Source organism: Merops nubicus, unplaced genomic scaffold (assembly GCF_000691845.1).
Source record: "Merops nubicus isolate BGI_N331 unplaced genomic scaffold, ASM69184v1 scaffold21982, whole genome shotgun sequence".
Lineage (NCBI taxonomy): Eukaryota > Metazoa > Chordata > Aves > Coraciiformes > Meropidae > Merops > Merops nubicus.
In genome coordinates, this window is record NW_008595901.1 from 1,770 (window position 1) to 17,536 (window position 15,767).

The 15,767-nt window shown below is 39.8% G+C and overlaps 2 protein-coding genes across 2 annotated transcripts in view; one reads left to right on the forward strand and one right to left on the reverse strand.

Moving 5' to 3' along the window:
* Positions 1-2,444, forward strand: part of LOC103769051 (isopentenyl-diphosphate Delta-isomerase 1) — a 3,982-nt gene extending 1,538 nt beyond the window's left edge. The window contains exons 3-4 of the mRNA XM_008936224.1: positions 798-928; positions 2,007-2,444. Coding sequence (XP_008934472.1) covers positions 798-928; positions 2,007-2,324 — 449 coding nt within the window. The 3' untranslated portion in view covers positions 2,325-2,444. The remainder of the gene's footprint in view (positions 1-797; positions 929-2,006) is intronic.
* Positions 2,445-5,208: 2,764 nt separating this feature from the next.
* GTPBP4 (GTP binding protein 4) lies at positions 5,209-15,438 on the reverse strand. Its single transcript, XM_008936225.1, has 16 exons — positions 15,250-15,438; positions 13,870-13,973; positions 13,656-13,792; positions 12,894-12,994; positions 12,430-12,522; positions 11,714-11,905; positions 11,564-11,629; positions 10,789-10,878; positions 10,253-10,363; positions 9,914-9,991; positions 9,754-9,805; positions 9,163-9,263; positions 8,269-8,466; positions 7,330-7,395; positions 6,085-6,219; positions 5,209-5,399 (listed from the first exon to the last, which is right to left on the reverse strand). Exons 1-16 carry the CDS (start codon positions 15,436-15,438, stop codon positions 5,247-5,249), a joined length of 1,866 nt encoding a protein of 621 aa, XP_008934473.1. The 3' UTR covers positions 5,209-5,246.
* Positions 15,439-15,767: the final 329 nt, after the last annotated feature.

Genomic DNA, 15,767 nt, shown 5'->3' on the forward strand with positions numbered 1-15,767 from the left:
CTGAACCATTGTTATAAAATGCAAATGGATAGGCATAAAAGTAAGAAGTGGAATGAAAGAAACGTAGCTTATGTGAGGTATATTGGAGGAAACCTAGAGCTGTTTCAGAATTTTGTATGGAAAAGAAATTCAAGTGTTTCTAACCCTCTTCAAGTTGGTGAAGAAAGACCTTTTTTTTCCTTCCAAGGGAATTTTTAGGGACTTTTTTTTTCCCCCCTGACCACTAACAAGTCAAAAGGCTCAAAATTTGTAGGTAATCTGACTCTTATTTTAGATGCTTTTGAGCTAGACTTCTACAAATTTTACAAAGTTTGGCCAGAGTTGTTATTTATTACTGAAAAGTAATTTTTAAATATACATGAAGCAGAGTATAGACAGTCTGTCATTTAAGCACAAGCGAAAACTGCTTATTTGCTTCTACTTATTGTCAACTGGTCTTGAAAATCTGGGAGTATTTTTAACATTCTGTTGCACGTGAAATCCCCAAAGTCATTTTAGTTAGCACCTACAGGATGAACAAGTGCTTTGCAAACTGGCTTTCTAAGGAGGTGGTATGTCGGATATGAGGATGCATGTGTTCATGTGTGCTGGAACAGCAATGTGCAGAGTAGTGCTTGGTACAGGCAAATCTTGGTGCAAAATGTGGAAAGAAAAATAGAGGTGAAAATATCTTCCTTCCCCTCTGACCCTTCCCTACAGAAGAGAAACAGAGCTGTGACGTGTTGAGTAACTGTCCCGTGTCTCTGAGTCGTTTTGCTTTTTCGAGTAAAAAATGTGCTGATACAAGCGTCTTGCAGATTGTTTCACCAACACTTGCTGCAGCCATCCTCTAAGCCACCCACTAGAGCTGGAAGAAAACGATGCCATCGGTGTTCGGAGAGCAGCACAGAGACGGCTGAAAGCAGAGCTGGGAATTCCAGTGGAGCAGGTAAAGGCCCAGGGTGGGGGGGGAGGAGTAGTTGCCAACATTGGCCAGTTTACAGACTAACTGCATCTGGGAGACAGGGTCAGCCTGAAACCTAGGAATGAATTTAACTTCAGAGATCAGATTGGGACTTTTTCATCTGTATTTCACAGTCTCAGAAGCTGATACTGCAGAACGGTTATTTTAGAGTATTCCACTGCTCAAACTAAACAGGAGGCAGGGAGCAAATCACGCTGTAGGGCAGGACTGTGTTGTGTAGCAGGTCCGGCTGTGGGTGCCTGCATGTTTCCAGCTGGGCAGGCTGTCCTGCTTGCCCAGGAGAAGCCCATGTCCTCTCCCTTCTCTAGATTGGAGGCAGAATGCTGCAGGAGTTCTGTACCACTGCCAGCATCCTTCTACAAATCCCCCTGCAATGTCACATTCCCTGTGGGGAGCCAGGGGCCTGGGCCATCCGTGTTTCCTCCAGAGCAGTCACTGGTGGCAGTTCAGGTGTGCACAGAGAGCAGAGTGACACTGCCTGAACAAAATCTCCTTCCACAGTTACAATTTGTAACAATTTGTTACAATTACATTTGTGTGATGGGACATGGGAGAAGCAGTGTGCTCCTGAGAACCACTGTGGTTGGGTTGTCCCCAGAATTAACTACCTGTCCTGCAGCTTGCCCAGATCCCTGGTAGCTGAGGATTGCATGTGGTCTGTCAGTCATGGTTCTGGCCTTGGCTTCAGGCAGCTGCCAGGTCTTCCTTGGGAGCTCAGGGGTAGGTGCAAGCAGCAGTGTTCATCAACACTTCAAGTGTGTGCTAAGGGCTGGTAAACGTAATTTAAAACATACTATATAGAAGAAATCCACTCAAAGTATTACAGGGTGAGGCTGACTAGAGAAATGCTCTGCAATTCATGTCATCAAAGTGCAGTACAGCTTTTCTTTCCCGGTAATTCTTTGTGAAGCAGTCCAGTGCAATTGTACACTGAGGGGGGAGTAATTTTTAAGGGAGAGGGCAATAGCTGGTAACTGCTGTCGTGCCTGATGGTGGGACTGTTGTGGCTTAGCACCAGTGCTGACAAGTATTCTGCTCCTAGGTGACTCCGGAAGAAATCTCCTACCTGACACGAATTCACTACAAGGCCAAGTCTGATGGGATCTGGGGTGAACATGAGATAGACTATATCTTGTTTGTACAGAAGGATGTCACACTAAATCCCGACCCCAATGAGATCCAAAGCCACTGCTATGTGACACAGAAAGAACTGAAGCAGCTCTTGGAAAAAGCCTCCAAGAATGAAGTTAAGATTACTCCGTGGTTTAAACTAATTGCAGAGACCTTTCTTTTTAAGTGGTGGGATAACTTATCTAACCTGAACAAATTTGTTGATCATGAAAAAATACACAGAATGTAAATAGCTGGAGTAGAATGCTGAAGGCTAGCAGTGATGTGCTGTCTTTTTAACTCTATGGCAACTTGTGACTCATGAGTGCAGAAAACTGGCCCACCTGGAGTATGTTTAACAAGTAACTTTATACAGTGATAGTTATAGCAAATGGTTTTTATTCTCCCTTCACCTCTTCCTCAAGCCCCGTTCCTCTTGGGTGAGTTTTAAACTTAATGTCATGTAAACTGGGTAACAGGAACACAAGAAACCCCTGGGTTTGGCTTTGTTTGCTACCTGGTGTGATACAGATGTTCCCAGTTTGCTCTTACTTCCTTGTGTGATTACAAATTTGAGTTCTGCACTGATGTTGAGACCAGTTGCCCGAAGAAAAATCGAATTAAAGTCATCAGGATTATTTTAATTGCAGAAAGCAAATTTCTTCAGCTACTGTACTCTAACCAACCGCATACAAGCTTAAGTAATGGGATTGTTGGTGTGGGCTGAGTTTCACTGTGAAGTGCTGCAATGTGTGTTGTAGCTTGGGATAATAAAAACTGAGGGTTGCTTTCTTCTTTTCCCACCACACTTTTTTGGTTAGTTGATGACAAAGTACTGAAAGAAAAATAATTACACCAAATGTAAAAGGGTACCTGTCTAATATAGGAAGTAGCTTGGAGACACATGTATACTACCAGCTCTTCTCTATTCTGGAAAACAAATGCATCATGAGTTTTTTTTCCCCCTGCAACATCTCCTGTAATAGTCTTTCTGAAGTCCTGGAAAACAAGAGGCTCAGAACTTCAAAACTGAAGATTGACCATTTATGGGCTTGCATCAACTCTTAATTTTGGTAAATGAGAAATTCTGCAAGAGTACAAGAATGAACCCTTTTTGATGTTGCAGTCAGTCGCCAGTAACGAGTCAAATGGAAGGCTCTCTTTAATTAAAGACAAATCATAATCAAATGTATCTCCATTTGAAAGATTTTCTTTTTTCCTCCCACCCCAAAAAGCTTACCTGTCATTCCGTTAGCAGGCTACTCAACTTAGATTTCTTAGGTTAACTTCACCCAGAGGGGTCTTGATGCAATAGGTTGTTTTTCTTACAACTTCTTATCGCATGTAAACCGTGGCTGTACCTACCCTGTGTCTGGTTTCAAGGTAAAACTCAATTTCCAGGGATAGCATGTTTCTCATCCCAGTGGTGACTGCAGCACTGAAGCTTCAGTATGCCACCATCTCTTGTGGCTCAACACTTAAGAGTTTCAGGGCCAAGTCTGTTGTGTGCTGACCTGAGTGGATATGTTGCCTTGAAGCAAGTAATAGTGGGTGTGGGAACAATGATGCAATATAAGAGTTCTCCTGCATTCAGTACAGTCACCCTAATATGTTATTAAGGTAATGCGGCTACTTTTCGAATACTTACATCACTTTTTAAATAAGAGATTATCTTAAGATAATTAAAATACTTAATGTAAAACCTTGGACTGTTTTCTTTCCAGACTTCAAGCTACATGGAAAATAATCTGACATTAAACAACAACACGCCTATTAAACACTGCTGAGGCAGATGGGTGGGGGGGTAGCAGGGCATAAATTTATTTTGAAAAAATTCTACTTTTCTAGTTCAAATGGCCAGCCTGGGGCAAAAGCTGAGAAAGCATATCCTGAAGCAGAAATACTGTGCATAAGGAGGCTGAAAGCAAAGTTTTGTTAAACAATTCTTCAAAATCCCTTGAAAGCTTTGACTTTAAAGTTGTTCTTGACACTGAACTTCTTTACTGACTTTTATGGTTTTAATAATTTATTAAAAAGAATAGATGAGGGAAACTATGGTTTTACACATAATGCTCCAATATGCTAAAGTTGACATCTGAACACTTCTTAAATACACTCTTCAGTTGTATAATAATAAAAGGATTCTTTCCCCTTACTTTTTGGGGAGTTTTGCCTGGTTTTAACACACATATTTGCTTGGACTCACATTTAATCCTTATAACTGTATTTGCAGTGCATTGTTCAGGCAACACACAGTGCATAATCTTAACTAACCTCTAGTTAACTCCTACCTTGTTCTTGACCAGCTAGGGACAAAAAGGGAGCATGTCACATTTGACAGTATATTCTGCATTGAACAGATAGACAGTTTTTTTCTATCAGTTTCTGAAGATGTCTTCCCAAGCAGAGGTGCCAGTAGCACAACTGACATGTACCCAGGACAAAATTTCAGTCTGATCCTTATTCTCTACATATCTGAGATGTTCATCTGGAATATTAAGTTTTAAGTTGTAGCCTTCCCATCCCATGCTGATTGGGGTTATGAATGATGGCAGGTCAGTACTAGAACTGCAAGCTGAGCAGTCAGCCTCAGTCACCCTTTGGCTCAGTAAACTGGCAGTATTTCTCCCATTCAAAGCTGGTGTGGTGCAGTACATGAACTTTGTGCAGTACTTGTCAGTCTCCCGTTAATTCCCCACCAGTTTCAGCCTTGACCTGCAACAAACTCATCCCTTACTACACAGCAAGGTGTTAACTTGCACACACCTCACTGATGCAGTACCTTATGAACCTGCATGGTTTTAATTCTGATGGCAGCTTCAGTAACAAATGCTTCACCTTTCTACATTTAACCTCATTTTAAATTGTTTTACATAGAACTTTAAATGCTTTACAGGAGAGTTAGGAGTAACAGAATGGAATGAAGTATTTTAAATGGAATGAAGCATTTTTTACATCTATTTACAAAGAGCTTCTGCCACTGGTATCAACAAATCTCTGAAGGTATTACCTGGAACTACAAGACTGAGGTCTCAGAACTTTCCCTCTCTGTGCTTCAAGTATCTTAACCACTAATACAAACCTCATACTTTTTAAATGCTCTGTATTACTAAAAAGGAAGACAGGACTAGAAATTAGTTTTAATAAACTTGCTTTTAATACAGAAGACCACTTATCTTCTCTGTGTTTTACCAGATTTTCTCTTTCCAGCCAGCAGATGTTTTGGCTTCATGTCAAATATGTGTCTGTCTGCCTCTCCTTTCCTGCCAAGGCGATTCATTTTCTTCTGAGCTTTCTTTGCCATAGTCTTGACCTTCTTCACCATCTATTTAAAAACAAAAAAGCATGCAGAGTAACTTCCTCAGTAACTCAGGTAACTAGCTGTACCTTTTAAAAACAACCCAACTAGATGACAGGAAGAGAGGAAATGGGTTTAAGTTACATGAGGAGAGGTTCAGATTGCACAGTAGGAAGAACTTTTGACAGAGTGTGAGGCACTGGAACAGGCTGCCCAGGGAGCTGGAGTCACCATCCTTGGAGGGGTTCAAAAAATACATACATGTGGCACTTGCACTGATAGTTGGACTTGATGATCTTAGACATCTTTTCCAACCTTAATGATTCTATGCTTATAACAAGGACATGCCACTACCTGCAACTCTGGAACAGTCTCACTGCAAGCGACACTAATCCTCCTTAAAAGAACTCTTTTTCCAGCACCCCAACATGATCACACTACCCTGCAATCCCAACTTATTGAAGGTGGAACTCCACAGTTTGTAAAGCTACTCCTTCATACTTGCACTTGGAGACAAAAATTTAAAATGTACTTTCTTAGTCTGTATTATTTAATGCCTTCCTGTGAGAATAAACTGGCATTTTTGAAGTACAGGAAGTTCAAAGATGAACTGTGGACAAACATAACCAGCCTAGTAGGACATTTCCCAGGAGATGGTTTAAGTACACTCAAGCTGTTTTAACTGCTATAGAGGTAAAGAACTTGAACAAACCTTCTCATCACGAAGACCAGAAACATCCCGGGGGGTGCGGGAGGAGCTGCGACTGCGTGCCACAGATCTGGGGGTTTCAGACTCATCACGCTTCCGTTTCCGTGTAGCACTACGGGACCTTCTCGCGTAGTGTGCCTGGAATTCAAAGCACCACTTGAACCATTAAAACCAGAACCAATCACCTCAGACATGCTTCAATTCTAACTAGAGTACTACAAACAACTATGATGTATCACAGCAGCCCACTTCCTATTGGTTATTCCACAATAACATAGAGACCTTGTCAACTCTTGTTTTACTGCCTTTCTGTCCTACAGTAATATTCAAATTTCAGTGAATATTGGCGTATTCTTCTCACACTTAACTCCAGTTCTCCAGTTTTTTTTCAGAGTAGATTCATAAGCAATTGATAAAAAGATACAGGCAAATCAATGGATAGCAATACTGAAAAAAATCTGCAACAGCAAAAAAGCCATGAAGAAACCTACCCTTATTAGTGTCCTGTACACAGCACAAAGCCCAAAAGAACGTCAGACACGAAGACTTATCATCCTACAGCCTAAGTATTAAATTTGTCCTCACTGAGATCACTTGTAAATCAGCATGGCATGTTGGCTCTGAGAAGCATAAATGCTTGCTTCAGATGGGTAGCGTGGACATACTCCTTGTTCGGTTAAAGAACTCGAGGTCTCAAGATCTAGGGAGCCATAATACTGCTGGATTTGGTGTACAAAATTGATTTTTTTCATTTCTGATAAAATGAAATGTCTCCCAAAGGCAAATCTATGTTTGAAGTACTTTAGCTGCCTTACATCTGAAGATGCCAACTGCCCTCAAAAACTTACATTACAACTTGCAGAATTAATGAACTCTAAAGCCTGATCTGTCATTACTGTTCCTGATGTAGTACTCTCTCATCCAAGAAAGCAGACTTGAAAATCAGGAAGTATGTTTAGCCAAACCCCTTTCTTGAATCCTATACAAATTCCAAAAGTTCTAATAGAAAGCAGTGCATATATACCTGACTCGATAAACATTATTTTTTTCAGCCTACCCAGCATTTTGATCACATCACTCAAAAATTCCAGGTTCAACTGCCTCATCTGGGTTTCCTATTTTCTCCTTAACAGATCCCACCTCTCTTGTGCCAACTGTAATATTCTTTTCAAATGGTCTCAAAGAAATCCAGCATGGCATGAAATTCATCTCTCTTAGATAACATAGTGAAAATTAGCAAAAACTTACATCATCCTTATTAGTCATGTCGAGTCCAAGATCAGTCATTTCTTTCTCTAGCACCTTCCTCTGGACCTGTAAAAGGAAACAGACATGTTTTCTTAACTGTCCAAGAAGTGGACAGTTCTCTTATATTTTGTTTTAATCCTAATGCTGTAAGCCCATTATATTCACTATGTAATTATTCCTTTGACACACTCCACAAGCAGATACTGAAAGTCATAACTCCACACTTAATTTATTGCAATTTAATTATTTTCACCCATCAATCCTTCACAGGACTGCAATGTCCCGGCATTCCATAAAGATCTTTCAACCAGTTTCCCTTTTTGGGGGAAGAAGGTGGCAAAGACATAATTCAGTCAGACATGTTTCCTTCTCTCCCACAAGGCACACACTCTGGGCAGGGTAAGAAATACTGAGTGCAAAATCAGCAAGATGCATTTTCTCAAAACGTCAAGTTATCAGTTTATGACGTTGCAATTGTCCTGGACTGGTCAGAAGAGATCAGAAGGAGTGATACCAGCTTCCAAAAAAGAACCACACAATCTTTTCCAGCACAGGCAGGGCCCCATAACATGTTTTCACGTGACTGTGATTAAATAAGCCTCCTAATTATTTCAATTTAAAATAAACAACCAACAACAATAAAAACATAAAATGCAGCAATCCAATTAAACTAACTCACTTGTATTCTTTTAAACTTCTGCAATATATAAGGAATTTTAAAAAAGATTAACTTGTGTGACAAAACAAAAAGGGACAGCATCAGTCATTCGGTTTGGCTTCCACAACTGGACTAGTGACCAGAACTCCTAGGAGGACAGAAGGAATCAAGGGAGATGGCCAAACTTGAGGAAAAGTGGATCAGTTCCACTACCTGACGTATGTTTTCATATAGTTGTTATACCTCAGCAAGACTGTGTTACACAAGTGTTCCACACTTGCCTTTTTAGCTGTTCTGGGCATCCTTGGGCGATGAACATCTTTCTCCTTTGACTGTAGGATTTTCAGTTTCTTCTTTTCTCGGATCTGCCTTGCCAGCTGTCGGATTTCCATCATTTCTTCATCTTCGCTTTCTGATTCACTGTCATACTCTCCAGCAGCTTCCCTCAGCTCTTCCTCTTTCTCCAATTCTTCCAGTTTCTTAGATTTTGAAGAGGTGAAATGAAAATCAAGATACTCATTAAATCTTTGATTTACAATCCTCAGCATTACACACTTGCATTTGTGCGACTGCCCCAGAGCTCCCCACTGCCTGAATGCAGATGTGCTACGCTGTGAACTGTGCTAGCTGTGCTGGTTCTGGGAGCACAATGGAAAAAAAAACTCTTTCTACATTTAGCATGAGTCTGGAACACCAGCAATTCAGATGAACCCAATTGTGTAACTGGCAGGCTCTCTAGTCTGCACTCATTACTTCTCAACAACCAGCAAGAAATAAGAAGAGTGCTTTTGATTAAATAAAAATGTTACAAATTAAGAATTCTGTCTATTTCCTTTATCACCATACTCCAGTAGACATATATTTGATGGGCAAATTTCATATTATTAATAACACAAAGTTTGATAACTACATTCCTCTGCCTGTAGCCAAAGGATGAAGAAATGTAACTTCTGCAAACCTTGTATTTTAGGATGGAAAAAATAAGATCATCATTCTGAGAATTTAAAGCTATTTTCCATTCTTCTGAAATTCTGGTCTTGATCATTCAGAAAACAGTATCTATTGGCAACTTTTTCTCATGACATACTGATTTTAATCTCTAAGTACAGTGATTTACACTAAGAAAATGAAGGGACAAAGAGGCAAGGAACGTGTAAAAATAACAGAAAACTCACTTTCATTATATCCGGATCAATGTAGTCAAGTATATTGTGACCTTCCCATATCTCTGGTATCTTATCGTATTTTTCAGATGAATTTATTAAGTCCCAGTATTCTTAAAAAAGAGAACATAAATTAATAAAGAGAGAAAAATAACTCAAAATAACAGTTAAAAAAACCCACAACCCTAAGTGGCAGGAATTTCTGTTCAATAATGACATGATCTACTGTGAAGCTGTAATAAGGAACAGATATCCAGCTGAAACAGAACACATGCAGCCTCTCTCATATTGATACTTTCTCAACAAAGAGAGCATCAACAATTAATGAGGTATTACAATATAAAACAGAAGGGAGAAAACACTTGAATCATCAGAGCAGTCATTGTATGTCTGTGATTCTAAAATGGGGAACAACTGAGTGACACTACAAAACAAGGAACAGTTCCTGAAAGATCACCAGCCCTGGAACGGTAGGACAGCATGCAATAAAATGGTGGCATTGGCACTTAGCTGAAAGGAGTGAGGTTTAGGTATTCTCCCTCAAGACTGAAAGAGCCAAACATTACTGCTTAATAATAATAATGTGTCTTATATAATACTTACTCTGAAGATCCAAAACATAATCATCTCCCATTTCAAGTTCAAGATCTCTCTCCTGCAAAGACATACGTGGCTTTATATACTATCTAATTTAAAATTTCTGGGCTAATATAGCAAATTTTAAATCCAACTGCTGCTTTCCTGATTAAGAGATGCCACTTACCAATTTCCTCCTGGGTGTGTCTACTTCCATGCGTTTCCTACGAGCTACTGCTCCTTCTGGTATAAAAGGCAGCCGCTCCTAAAGAAATGCAACAATCCACCCCAATAAAAGGGGAAAAAAGTTCAAATCAACTTTCATAACGCTATAAAACACCATTGCAGAGTAATGCTTTTCTAAAACACACAAAATCCCAGGCTGACTCTCCCACCAGCGAAGGCAGTTACGAGATACAAATAAGCAAATTTCACCATTTTAATCTGCTCACATGTTAAGACGAGAGAATTCTTATCCTACTGAAGTACTGGGAAATACACTAGAAAGTGTAAACATGTAGCCTACCTTGTTATCTCTTTTGGTTGGCATGGCCAAGTGTAATCTATTCAATACTTCGTTCACTTTATTTCCTTTCATTTTAGTATCGACACGATGGGCCAACAGTCTGTCACAAGCCTGAAAGCACACGTGGCAACACGAGGTAAGGAATGAAGCCTTCCTGGTGAACAACACAGTAGGCTTTCAACCCCAAGTATCTAGCTTCACACCTCACCTTCTGTCTAATCTCCCCTCTCTCTCACTCTAAAGGAAGCACTAAATTATTTTACATAAAAAATATCATGGGAAGATGCATATTGGTTTTTCTTCATTGAGCTGACAGTAAGAGAAAGCAACAGGACTCAAAAAACTCAAATTTTTTCAAACTGTGATTTGTATTTGCCGTAATTCTCCATTTGCACTGAAGTCCACTGAGGCTCAAGAGGCTATAAAGGACAACAGACTTACAGCTCACCACTATAATGCACAGTTTAACTGGGACTAAATTCATACAAATGAGGTCAAGTGTTAGCATGGAATGAAACTGATGGAAAAAGACCTACCTCTGTTTTAACTTGGATTACACCTTCTTCTGTTAGAGTACTTGTCTCTATTACAGAAAATCCTTCTGCTTCAAAAGTTTCAAATATTTTCTAGAATAGAAATATTATCCCAAAGAATTATATTCTGCCCACTTCTTAATATACCAAGACATTAAGAACAGAAATCTTAACCCAGCATCAATACATGCAACTTGTTACTATCTTATTAGACTGTTTCTGAAATTACAAATTTTACAGATACAGTTCTATTTAATCTGTTTCTTCTTTTATAAGCAAATAATGACTTTCTAAAAGGCACCTACAAATGACCCACATTCTGTGTGTCCTTGAACTTGTAGATACAGAAGAATGAGCCCTGCAAATCCACAAACTGTTGCCCAGTGGGACCCTTCTACTGCAACTGTGCAGCAACACCTCTCAGTCTAGTGCTCCTCATCTCCCAACTCTTACTGAACTGATCACCAAATTAAGACTATTCGGTTGTACTTCCAGCTATAGCAACAACTGCCAGTTCTCACAGTGTCAGAGCTTTCTGAAACTACTAAGGATGGTGCCTTCTCTTTAGCATTTACAATATTCAGGTAAGGATATACATTAGACAGTACTTAAGAATAATATGGGTCAAGACCTACGAAGCTACTTTCTGTTACACTATTAAACAGTTAAAGAAATGATTGTGTAAAAGTTTTTGCCCAATACAAAAGACTGGGAGACTTGCACATAGCATTTTTGTAAATGTCAGAAGACAGACAGAATGGTGGGAGAAATAACTAACCTGACTCTCTTCAGGAAGTTCTGCAATCCTCTTCACATCACATTTGTTTGCAACAATGATAAGTGGCTAATAAAAAGAGAAAAAGAATTCAAATCCTAGTTACCACGTTATAAAGACCCGGAGTTAATAAATAACGTAAACCAGACCTACCTTGTTAGCAAACAACGGCTTAATGTTTTTGAAGAGCTCCACTTGCTCCTCCAGGCTGTGCCCACACTGCTCAGACACGTCCATCAGGTAGAGCACGGCCGCGCGGAGGTGTGCCAGCGCTGTTATCGCCTGCATCTCGATGGTGTTCCTGTCCTCCAGGGGGTGGTCCAGGATACCAGGAGTATCCACCACCTAAAATCAACATAATTCAGTCAGGCCTCCATACCGGGTAACAGATACACTGTTTCAGAGCATGTACTTGATTCCTGGTCAAGACAGCAATATTCGTCCCTTTCACTCAAAGGGAATTAATTCCCTTTCACTCATAAATTCACTTTACAGCCTGTAAACTCAGCCAAAGTGAGAATGCAGAAACGGAGCAATGGGAGAACAATAAGAATTCAGAATAACCAACATTCCAAGTATCAAACAAGCAGGGAAAGCCCTGGCCCAGAATCTGACAGTGATAAAAAGTGAGGTGACTTTAGTCAGTAACGCCATTTCCATTCTCCCCTTAAACTGAAAACACCCCCATACATGTATGCTTTCAGAGCAGGTTTTCACTGCTGCCCTCATTTGGCACGCTGCGTCTCGCACAGCAGCTCTCAGATGTCACGGCTCATCCAGACACAAAAACACAACTCCTGCCATTTTGCCACACATTAGAGTATAGCCAGTTAATTCTTTGAATAAAATGAAAAATAACAAGTTCTTACCTGCCAACGCAGATACTTGTAGTCCATATGTCCCACAAAGAGAGATTTTGTGGTGAAGGCATAAGGCTGCACTTCTACATCTGCTCTTGTAACCTTAAAACAAGATTTGTTCACACACATTTACTAAAAACTTCCTGAAGTTGCAAGCAGTACATTATTCTACACTTTCTTTGCTACAAAAAAAAAAAGCTAAAAAATGGTTATTCTGGCTTCTCTGCTAGCATTCATCTATCAGAAAAATATGTTAATGGAGTATATGCTATTTTGGAAAAGACAATGATTTAAAAGAGTGAAATTTATGGTAATTTTCCATTTATCCCTCCACGAACTTCATTCAGCCTCTAATCACACTTCTGCATTTGCTATTGCTTACATCAGACAATGCCCTAATGATATCAAATAGTTTAAATGTTACCTTATTTTAATTAATGGTATCTCAGTATTATTAAAAAAAAATCATATACCTTATTTATAAAGCTAGATTTTCCAACATTCGGGTAGCCACACAACAGAAGAGTTCGTGTATTGGGATCAATGGTTGGCAAACGAGACAAATGTTGTCGCACTGAAAGGTTAAAAAGATTTTTGAAGTGCTTGTGATCATTTAAGTTTTACTGAAATGGAATAAAAATTCACATGCTGAACTGTTTATATACAAATTCATAACTCTTCTCAAATTATAATTTGATTAATAGTTTATGAAAACGTATAGCAGTTTTTTACCTCCACAAGCATCTACATACAACAAAAAAAAAAGTAAATATTTAACAAATGAAGACTGCTGTCTTTGAGCTAGAATGACCTCATCAAATCAGGCAACATAACCTGAAGGAAGTAAGAAGTAATGTGTGGAAGATACTTAGCACTATATTTCAAATATATGTTAGTGAAAATAACGATAAATAAAACCACGGCTGTGACTTTCAAGCTAAGAAAAATGTTATGTAACTATTAGCAACACCATGAAACGTAAAGAATTTTCAAAGAGAGAACAACTTAGTCAGAAAAGAAATTTTAAGTGTGTGGATTAGATTATGACCAGTTCATTCTTTGAAGAAAATGCAAAATAACACTTCTTACCTGCCAACACAGCTGATTTGAAACTATTTCTGTATTTCCTGCATCTATATTCTGTACTAAACACATTCTTCTAACAGCTATTACAAGTAAGAGTTTTACGTTCAGCCTGCACACCTTACTTACTTCAGCCTATTTGTAACACAAACCTTGCTCCAGGTACTCCAGGCTTTGTTTCTGCCTCTTGATGATGGTGCACATGCGGCCCAGGGCCGCGCGCTTCAGCTGCTTGCAGCGGTAGAGGGAGTCGCCGTACTTCATCAGCCGCACGTAGTCCTTGGCGACGCTGCGGAGGCCAGAGACAAGGGTTCAGCCAAACACCGACCACGCAGACACAAACCCCAAGCAGCAAATGGCCCTTACTTGTCAATCAGATTCTTGGCTATATTGATCTGTCCCAAAGCCAGCTTGTAGTGGTCTTTGTCATAGAGAACATTCATCAAATCTGCGTAAAAAGGATGAATATCCTAAAATAAAAGCATAAAAGAAAATTAAGCCTAACATTTTCCTTCTTTAGAATGACTATTTCCTGGCAACTATCTAAGTTCTTTCTTTTTCCTCCCATACAGCATCACAAACGATACAAGTCAAAGTGCTTTCATTACTATCTCATGGAAGAAAAATAATCTGCTGGGTCATTCAGTGCATAAATCTTACTCGCTTTTAATTTCTTCTACAAACACATCTTGGATTCATTCATATGGAGTTTCCATTTCATCTTTTGCTTTTTAAAATATTTCATATTAGAATTCTGAAAGTTTTTTTTTTTTTAAAAAAAAAGACACTGCAAGAAGCCTGTTCTAGAAACAACTAATTTCTAAAAGCATATTCACACCACATCAGAAGCACTACGCCAATATAAATTCCTCCCTTTTCATGAGTGCTAGATTCTGTGTAAGACTTTTAAAGAGTTTCTTCAATGCTCAAATAAATCCTTCAGCCTTCCAGGGAAGCTGCATCATCAGTTCAAATCTTTTAAAGAAAATATTTCAGCTGCTTATGTACTTATTTGCAGAAATTTCATCATGTGCTGATAAACAAAACACAGAAGGTATTTGTGGGAATTCTGCAGTAATACTCATTGAATATGAAAACATCAGCCAAAAATATGGTTGCAGGTGAACAATTTAAGTGTACGCAGAAACCTGTCTATAGAAAAGTCCCGCTGGACACACGGATCCAGTTGCCATTGTTGGGAAGTTAAGACTATGTGCATCTTGTCAGAGCATGTTTCCAGCACTTTATGGGGCCAAGAACAATGTTTATGTTGTCAAAGTAAAAACCAGAAGATGGGAAGCAATGTGGTATATTTGGATATTTCTTGCTGCAAGTATTCTCTAGGGAAGACTACCCATAAGCACAATTTACGTACTCATACATAAAGAAATAAGCTAACACAACATACTTTAAAAACCCACACACGTTCTTTCTCTTCATTCAACAGCAGCTTCTGGCAAACATATTTGATCAGCTAAAACTCTGTAAAACCCATCCTTCAATGATCATCCATGGGCATAACTTAAGACTTTCTTTCTTAGTAATAACGTATTTTTGAGGAACAGGTCTGCCTAAAATCAATCTTAGTGAAAGCTACCAGGAATCGATCAAAATCAAATACACAGTGAATCAGCATGATGTCGCTCAGGTCAGAATAAACTCAAATAAAAGGAACATGCTCTTCAAGAAGTGTTCCTAAGGCCATGAAATCAAAATTCCTTCATGATCAAACGACAAGACACTTACATCTAACTTGGGGAAATCGGTTAAGATCTGAGTGAGTCTATCATGGTAATTTTGTTGAGTATATTTGACTTTTCGCATGTAAAAATGTCGAATCCGATGGATTTGATAATGTTTATGAATGACAGTTGGGGTCTTCCGCTGAGTCTTTGACAATGTCAAGTCTATGAAGTCCTGCAAAGAAAGAAACATGATTCATTATATAAAGAGTCAAGTGCTCATGCTCCCCCAAAGCCCGGGGGGCTGGCCGGGGTGCAGCCGCGCAGGCCCCAGCTCCACTAAACCTCTCTCGTTAGCTCAGGAGAGAACTTGGCCCGCAGCGGGTGCGCAGCGACGGGGCCAAGCGTGGCCCGGGCCTGTGAAACCCAGGAGAGATTTTTGCGGGTCGCAGCCCAACACCCCTGGAGGGTAAAGAGCAGAGCCCGTGCCCATCCCGCCACGGCACAGGCCGCCAGGCCCGGAGCACTAGCCCAGGCCGCGTCCACGAGCACCGCGGGACGGGGAGGCCGAGGCCACGCCGG

Excerpts from the sequence above, each read along its gene's own strand:
- GTPBP4 (XM_008936225.1), bottom strand. The coding sequence starts at position 15,438 with ATGTTTCTTTCTTTGCAGGACTTCATAGACTTGACATTGTCAAAGACT. Across the intron at positions 12,523-12,893 it reads AATCTAGCTTTATAAATAAG|GTTACAAGAGCAGATGTAGA; the intron begins GTATATGATTTT and ends TCTTGTTTTAAG. Across the intron at positions 9,806-9,913 it reads ACACACCCAGGAGGAAATTG|GAGAGAGATCTTGAACTTGA; the intron begins GTAAGTGGCATC and ends ATGTCTTTGCAG.